The following is a 9,000-nucleotide window of genomic DNA, read 5'->3' as shown; positions in this document are numbered from 1 at the left end:
AGGGAAAACCTTAGAAATAGGTTGACCAGTGCAATAATTGCAAATTAAACTACTTTTATTTTTTAACTTTCTTTATGTGCATCACTTTGCCTTCAGCCTAGAAGTGTATGCATCAAATTTTAGACAGATTTTTTTTAAAGCAGTGGAATATATGTCCTTCAAACCAGGATTTCAAGTGGAAAATATAACCAGTCTTTAATTACAGCTGCATCACAACACTAGTGGAATTCCACTAACTAGCATTGTATAAAGCCTCATTTGCTCCTCCTACATGCACTAAATATAAATGTGCAAGAGCAGCAAAAGTAATTTGCCTAATCTCTGAATCAGCTAAATAGCATTTGCACTAAAATTTTGTCTGTATACTAACTTATCTGGTTAAACTCTTGGTTAAACCTGATAAATAAGTAGAATCATAATTGTATTTTATCTTTAGATGTTTTGCTATTTTGTTGCTTGCCTGAGAAGTTAGTAATTCCACTTATACTGTTCAAGCCAATTCATTACTTTTGGAAAGGATGGACTTTTTTTAAATATAATCTCAGTTAAATATTTCTGTAGTGTCCTACTTCTTCTTGAGTTACTAACCAATTTACATGTATGCAATTCCTGGAACACTAAGTTCATTCTTCTGAAGTGTGTTGCATTTACACAGGGTTGTTGAGTCTTGGAAAACATTTTACTGTACATAATGTTGTTGCAATTAGCTGAATGCTGTTCATAAGGCTAATTGCTTATTAAGGTCTTTTTTTTCCTGTCACTCAGGACAGAAACAAGGGACTGATTTTCTTCCTGAATGTTGTATGCCTACAGTTACTGTATGTTAAACATGAATTGCACTGAAATGTCAGCCCAAATGCCCCTCTCTTTAATCCATAATTTATATGCAAAATATTTTCTCCAAAACCTAGACATCAGGCTGGCTGTTATTTTTTAAAATGTGTCAATTGTAGAATCAAAAGTGTTGAAAGAGATTTCAGTCTCAGCAAGAATGCAGTGAAGCTGGTTTGTTCAACATTTCCTGTCAGTTCTCCGCTGCAGCATACTTGCTTACATTCTCTGTTCTTGGTTGGGAGCACTGCCAAAAGGAAATGTGAGGAGTCTGTCCAACAACTTGTCTCTTTCAGAATCCACATACCATTTTGCAATTTGGGTTTCTTTTTCTGTAATGCCCATTAGAACTCTTACAATAGCAAGGCATCAGGGAAGAAATCCATTCCTCAATGTGTTGCAGAAGAACCAGGAGCGTGCTGTAGGTGTATGAATTCTAAACAGCTTTAGCAGAGGGATCCCACTCTGCGTGCAGTTTACTTTACACAGATGTGAGTGGAGGACTTAGTGCTACAGACCAATTGTAATTGTGGCAAGGCTTTTCCTGACAGTACTCTGCAAGCTGGCTATTCTATTAAAAAAACCCCAAACAAGTAGTTTACAAGTGCCTCAGTTTATAGATTAATCAAATTTTGTATTAATCAGTTTTGATAATGCTGATTATAGGCACATGTAGGAGCATCTGCTTCTATTTTGTTTAGTCGGAGATTATCCCTTAATCATGCAAGGTCCAGGTGTGCATTTTCAGATTTGTTGACTCAGGGAAGATGGAGATAGTATTAAAGGCCAGTCACATTATGCTGTCATTACATTTATGTTGTTGCTTCTCTGAAGAATTGAACCACTCAGTGAAGAGAATGGCAAGAAGAAATGTCCTCATTACAGGTTGCTCCTCAGGAATTGGACTGGCATTAGCTGTAAAAATGGCAAAAGATGAACAGAAAAGATTTAAAGGTAACAATCCATCTGTTCTTTATTAAAACATAGTATTTGAGATAGTGCTGTTTTTTTCCCTGCGATCTAACAGGTATTCAGTTTGGTGAGTCGTTTCTGGCTTGTTTTCCTCTTTTACTGTCAAGAAAATACAGTGAAAATATACTGTTTTCTGTAAGCAAATGATATTTCTATGCCTTTATTGAAATGGAACAGTTATTGGAACTGAATAGTGTACACCTACACACACAGTGAGAAAAGACAGTAGTATAAAAAGAATAGCTGAAAATACCTGTAGTATTATGCTGCTCTGGGTATATATTCACAGCTGTGGTTAGCTCTGCTTCTGGCTACTAAAATCTGTACATGTAAAGGCCTGTGCCCCTTTGAAGACCAAAGTGATGATTTCAAGTAAACAGTTTCTAAATTTGCAATTTTTTCCTTCAAGCACATTTCATTATTCCAAGCCTGTGTAGGCAGGTGAACAAAGGGGCTGGGATTTGTCTTACTGCTGCAAAGCAGGGTATTTGCTATGATTGAAAATGGATGGCAAGGTGAACACAGCAATCTGTGGCAATTCAGTCTCTCAGGGTATTTTACTGATAACTGACTGGATGCAGCTCTACAGCTTTCTGAGGAATTAGGCTACAAAAATAACCCATTTCAATTTTGAGATGTAGCTTACAAAAACACGTATTTTTTTGAACCTAAGGAAGTATGTCTTCCACTTTTTAATGAAATTATGGTTATCCTGCTAAATATTGTGGTGGTGATTTTTTTTAAAAAAAGGGAATTCTGGAATCTAGAATCAGGTTTTGGGTACCTAAAAACAATTTAGTGGCATGATTTGATACCCATTTTTTAATATTTTGGTGATAGTACTAAGTTTATATACTGCACGTTCTTCATTATGCATAGCTGTTTAATTTTTCTTTTGAGTTTCTTGAAGATTTCAGAACTGGACTGCGAAATTAGTGACAATATATGTTGAAAATAGAATCCTTTAACTTTCAGTTTTTATCTGTTTTCTGTCACTGATATTTAAGATCTGGATGTAAAAGCATTGCTCTTTAATACTTCTCAGTGTATCAGCCACAGATTTTATTTCTGGTGTTGTTTCTGGTGTGTTGCAGTGTATGCCACAATGCGGAACCTGGCCAAGAAAGAGCCACTGGAGGAAGCTGCAGGTCACAGGCTGGGCAAAACCCTTGAAATTAAACAGCTGGATGTCTGTGATGAGCAGTCTATTAAAACTTGTGTGAATAGTATCCCTGACAGAAGGATTGATATCCTAGGCAAGTACAGGATGTGTGTGCTATCAACAGATACCAGATTTCTATTAAACATTTTTTCAAATACCCTGGAGAAGTTTCATTAGCATATTTTTTAAATTATCAAAGTAATAATGATCATAGAGTGTATTTGGTTCAAGATTTTTAAGACTTCATGCAGACATAAGTGGATTGAATCTCACCCTGCATCCATGAAGTAGAGAAGTTTGTTTTCCCTGTTTACAAAGGAGAAACTTGATCACAGGGAGGTGTTTTGGATAAAACAATACCATTTTAGTAAATGTGAGAGATTTTGCCTAAACTGGCATCTTCATGTGCAAGACTTTCCACCCTATTGATGAACCACAGCCCTTTCTATAATGAAGGTAACACCTGTCTGTGCTAAGAAAGCAACAGCATTCAGAATTCGCCAGAAAAAGAACAAATGCAAAAAAATAAGCATATTTCCATTTTGTATTGAGAATTGAAACTGTACTTTACAAATCATTCAGCAACAAGTATTTTCCTATTGTTTTGCTAAAAATAAATATTAGTATCTTAGTGGAAATGCTTACACCATCAACTATTAAATCTTACCTACTAGAAAATTATGGACCTGCCTTTTTTTTTCTGATTAATTATTAAAGCAGTGCTTAACTATTTCTGTAAAATTTATTATACTCTAATTTGATGTCTTCTAGAGCAGAATGCCAGTCCTATCATCATTCCCCACTTTTAAATATCCAGGAGGCAAATAAAAATCGATGGAATTGTGTGTTTCGGTTTGTTTGTTTATTTTGTTGGGGATTACTTCCTCTTGAAGATATATGAATATTAATAAGACAAAAAACAGACCAAAATATGGCTTGGTCCATCAATTTCTGAAGATTTCTATTCATTCCTATGGGTATTGACTGTAGCTTCCAATTCTTAATACTGAATTATAAAAAAATACAAGTAATTCTTGATTTATTTTCCTGTAATCCCTTTATATATTTTTTGAAAGGACTAATCAGAAATAAATTAGTTAAAATGCAAAATAGCAGATAATTTAAATTGATTAAAAGCACAATTAAAAATAAAGACATATGGAAATGTCAAATGTATTTGGAAAGCTCCAGTGACTAACATCTTTTAATTCTTTCTTTAAGGATTATTTAGGATAATTTAACCCTTAATCCTCGCATTCCTTGCAAATGCTTTCCAGTAGCGATTACAAATTTATGTTTATGGAGGTTTTTGCTTGCTGTTGTCTCCCATTTTGTGCAGTGAGCAATGCTGGAATGGGGCTCATTGGACCTATTGAATGTCAGACCATTGAGGAAATGAAAACTGTGATGGACACCAACTTCTTTGGTCTGGTTCGACTCCTGAAGGAGATCTTGCCTGACATGAAGAGGAGAAAGAGTGGGCATATAGTTATAATAAGCAGTGTTATGGGAATACAAGGTAAAACTGGTTTTTCTGTTTGCTTGAACTAATAGATCAGTGTTCAAAATCCAGAACTTTCCTCTTTTTAGGGAAGAAAAAAAAAGAAAAAATAAGAGGTAGGAGCTAGCATATCTGACTCTTGTGCTTTGTAATGCTGAAGTTCCAACTATAAAAAGCACCTGGTGGGTTTTATGCTTTCAGCTAGTTAGTTACTACACAGCTACTCTCATGGCATTTTAAGAACAAAACCTGCAGGGAAAATTTTTTTAAGAGTTTTAACTTAAACTCTATAATTTTTTTAAAATTTATTGTTGTATTTTTATTATCTGGAAAATAGGACTTAGCATTACTTTTTTCTTTCCTCTTGGAAAAAATCATGGGAACAAACATGCTTACGCTATACTCTGCACAATAATAATAAAATAAACTCTAATCCTGGACAGCTGTATCACCTTTTTATAAAGTTTCTCATCTCACAACACTTGAGAGTCAACTTTTACTGACAGACAATGATACTCTCATGTCCCATTCTCTCTAGCTGTTTTTGGGTTTTTTTTTAATTTATTACAACTGTTACATTGATCTTACCTGGATTATTCTGGTGAGCAAGGGTCCTCTATCTAACTCCAATAATTGTTATTTTAATACAACACATACCCTCCACCTCAATGGATTGAATGTAGTGCTTTCTCTAAATCACCCAGATGCAAGCTGGATCTCTTGCATAATTGTGTCTCCTGCATTTCACTCAGCCTCTGTGTTCATCTAGAGCCTATTAAAGACTTGCTGATAAATAATGCAGATGGGATTATATGTGCAGACACTTTCATATCTTAGACTACAAAATAATATCATCCAAGGAGACCACAGCATCAGCTAGGGGGAGGAAAAGCATTAGTCAAGCATCTTTGCTAGACTAAGCAACTTTGAGAACACAGGCAAAAAATTAGTATTGAGATTCAGTGCACACAAGGATTTTTCTAATGTTTTCCCAGCAAGACTGTAGAAATTTTGGGGAAGCACATGAGTTTTTATAATCACAACTATTAGTATATTGGATAAAATCACATTCTCTGGATGTTTTGTTTGTACCATCAGGCATCTTATTTAATGATGTTTATGCTGCATCTAAGTTTGCTGTGGAAGGATTCTGCGAAAGTTTAGCTATACAAGCACTCAAGTTCAAACTGCAGTAAGTATTGATCCACTGGTGTAAATGGCATTGATTCACTGGTGTCAATTGTCTTTTAGATAGTTTAAAATATTTTCTGAGGTAGGAAAAAAAATCTTTAAAGCTTGCTGCTAAACAGACTGAGAAGCCCTTGAAAACTGTACAAAAGGCATAAAGATGCCCACACTCTTCACATTATATAAGCAAATAAAAAGATCTAAATGTTAAAATAAACACGTTCTCTTGAACAGTTAAAGACTGTTTAACTTTGGATAAAATACAGTTCACGTAACACTTCTGAAAACAAATTCTTACATATGACATCACAGGCATAAAATTATAACATTAACCTGTGATCCTTCCCCTTAGAAAAGATGATGGCCTTCTTAGGCAATTGACAGATAAAAAAGTATCAGAGAGAATGAGCAAGTGCAAATCAATCCATCAGAATGTTACACATTCTGTGGTGTTCTATTCCTAACATTTTAGACAGTATTTAAGAGACTGGTCTGTTCATCATCTTCAGGTTTGATTTATCACATGTTTACTCACCCATATAATTCTGCTATTATTCTTTGTGTAAACTCCAATAACTGGTTAATGTCCATTGCATCTCTGTGTGTCTAAGCATTTAGACCTTGTGGGAAAAAAGACAGCTGCTGTTGTGGAATTTCAGAGACAGAACTGTGATTCTGCATCATGCTCTGCAAAGTTTGGAGGGATTTAAAATAAATGTAATGATACACAGGACATACCACAATTCATGGTGTGAATTCATTATCTCAAATAATGAGATTTCAAGAGTATAAGACACAGCAAAAAGGAGGTTATAAAAGGAAGTATAATAGGAAAAATTCAAGGTCTAATGGGAAGAATCATGCAAGAGAAAAGCTTTAATTCCAGCAGTAACTGGAATTCTGCCGTGAAGGTCAATAGCTTGATTTAGATCTAAAGAAGAGCTTTTAGAACATCCCCTGAAGAACTCAAGTCTAATAAGAGGCCCAAAGATTGGGTGTTTTTGATAAACACAGTGGCTGGGAGTTATTACTCTGCCTGAAAATAGAAGAATAAAGTTATTTTCTCTGCCTGAGAAAAGAACCAGGAAAAATCTTACCAGTAACTGTATTTCAGTAATTTGCTATTACTGAAATATTATTATTTGCTAATACACCAAATTTGGCAGCAGCCACAATCTGTCCACCCACAGTAAAACTCTCTATATTGTATTTTATTATTACATAGTGATGGGATCTTAAATCATGTAACACTAACAGCTTGACAAAGAAAATCCATGTTTGGGCAATTCCCCCATCTTTTTCAGCTACTTCTAGTGTTATCATGTGAAACAAAGAAACCTACACAGGATTTGGTCTAGAAAGAAATGAATTTTGTTACCATCCATTAATTATTTTTCTTAATATCTGGTAAGTCCCTGTGAATAAATCACCCTTAGATTCCACAGCTGTGAGAAAGCAGGTAACAACTGCGCTCACTTATGTCATGAATTAAATTACAGCACTTCTCTGAAAGTTAAACTATGCAGATTTCTACTGCTGTATGGGGATGGGTGGGAGGAGCAGGACAGCAGTACTGCAGAATGGATTGCCTTTACAGAAGGTACTGTTATATACTGTTTGCTAGTGCAACTTTTCAATGTTCCTTTTGGAGAAGGATTGAGGGGTGTATTTTCCATGGAGGATAGTCAACAACCAGTTAGCTTTTTTTTTTTTTTTTTAACAGGTTAAGTTTGATTGAACCAGGGCCAGTCGTTACGGAGTTTGAAAGAAAAGTGTTTGAAGACGGAATGAAAATGGATCTTTCAGCTGCAGATGAAGAAACAGCTGAAATGTTTACTAATATTTACCTTAAAAATTACAAACAAATTTTCCAGAGCCTAGGACAAAGTGCTGAAGATGTTGCAGAGGTAACTCATTAAAAAATCTTTTTTTTTTTCTTTTTTTTCATTGTAATTTACAAATGCAGTGGTTGGTTGGTGGGTTTTTCTAGTAGAAGCATTCCATTTAATTAAATGTAATATACACAATTAAAAAGTTTTTTTAAAAATTCAAAACAATTTTCAGAGTTTTAAACAAAAGTCTACAGAATACTAAAAGAATGTTCAGTTTGAAATATTGAAGACAACTATGAATTATAATCTAAGTATCACTGAGATATTAGCTGCCCTTTACATCCTCTGATGAGGTCTGAATATTCTGCATTGTTACCATACATCCACCCAGGGTTCCCAACACTGGTAAAGCTCTGTCCTTTCCATCTCACTCGTAATTTCTCCACTAAGGGAAGTTCACTCAGACACCCCAGGCCACTGAGGCACAATAAAAGAAACATGGATGTTTCTGGTGCTTGGAGCTTCCTGCAGGAAGACAAGTTTAGGCAAGCTGTGGGAGAGGATGATGATTTCAGGTGTTTGCTAGTAAGGAATAGCTTCAGCGTCAACTGAAGATTCCCAGATCTTGCTGCCAAAGGCACTGTCCTGAACGTTTCCCAGTGAACTGCAAAAGAGAGGATCTACCTACTGTACACATATAAGCCCACAATAATTTGGAAGACCACTCAGGATACTTAGGTGTCAGGTGCTAGCAGCATGGTATAGAGAAACAGAAATAGAACTAAGAATAAATAAGAAATACTTCTTACGGGCTTTAAATATTTCAAGAAGAATTTCTAATGATATTCTAATAAAACTACATACAGGGTTTTACATAATTCTAGCACTTTATTTGACTACTTTTCCACAGTTTAACTGAAAATTGGGTTTTTGCTTTACTGTCTTGGTAAAGGTTATTTAAAAATTCTATTTCTCCTTCTCTACAGCACACAGTAAAGATAATTCTTGCAGAAAATCCTCCTTTCCGCCATCAGACCAACACCTTGTATACTCCAATGACAACTCTGAAGTATGCAGATCCAAATGGAGATCTACCCATTGATATATTCTACAAAATGGTTTTTCAGCATGACAAAATCTTCAGTGCAAGTCTCAACTTCATCAAATTGCTACGGTGGAGAAGCAGAAAGAGCTTTGACCTGGGAAAGCCCTCACAATAATTATGAGATTATACTGTGCAAATTGGAATTACTTCTTGTAGCTACTGATGACACAGTATGTTGTTATTCAAATGTCTTTGGTCTGCAGTTATGAAAAGGCATGCAAGATGTTTGAGCTCAGCTAAGATATTAATTTCAATGTGTATCTCTTGAATGTTACAGTTTGCAGAACCTTGGAACTAAAATTCTCTAACTATAGTTTTATTCTGTTCAGTGTTTGCTTTTTCCAGAGATGTATTCTTAGGAACATGAACACTGACTGATACTTGTGTATTCAGTATTAACCTGACCTCC

General features: G+C 35.1%; 1 protein-coding gene across 1 annotated transcript; it reads left to right on the top strand.

Annotated features, from left to right (window-relative positions):
* The first annotated feature begins 230 nt into the window (after positions 1–230).
* LOC111932792 (retinol dehydrogenase 8-like) lies at positions 231–8,904 on the top strand. Its single transcript, XM_023932056.2, has 6 exons — positions 231–1,785; positions 2,898–3,059; positions 4,305–4,484; positions 5,565–5,658; positions 7,378–7,561; positions 8,473–8,904. The coding sequence occupies exons 1-6, from the start codon at positions 1,599–1,601 to the stop codon at positions 8,704–8,706; spliced, it is 1,041 nt and encodes a 346-aa protein (XP_023787824.1). The 5' UTR covers positions 231–1,598; the 3' UTR covers positions 8,707–8,904.
* Positions 8,905–9,000: the final 96 nt, after the last annotated feature.

The sequence above is a fragment of the Cyanistes caeruleus genome, chromosome 9 (genome assembly GCF_971803275.1).
Source record: "Cyanistes caeruleus chromosome 9, bCyaCae1.hap1.1, whole genome shotgun sequence".
Taxonomy (NCBI): domain Eukaryota; kingdom Metazoa; phylum Chordata; class Aves; order Passeriformes; family Paridae; genus Cyanistes; species Cyanistes caeruleus.
The sequence above is the reverse complement of the archived record's forward strand: the minus strand, read 5'-3'. Positions and strand labels throughout refer to the sequence as shown.

Coding starts and splice junctions, on each gene's coding strand:
- LOC111932792 (XM_023932056.2), top strand. CDS start 1,599: ATGGAGATAGTATTAAAGGCCAGTCACATTATGCTGTCATTACATTTA. Junction 3,060..4,304: donor CAGAAGGATTGATATCCTAG/GCAAGTACAGGA, acceptor CATTTTGTGCAG/TGAGCAATGCTGGAATGGGG. Junction 5,659..7,377: donor GCACTCAAGTTCAAACTGCA/GTAAGTATTGAT, acceptor TTTTTTTAACAG/GTTAAGTTTGATTGAACCAG.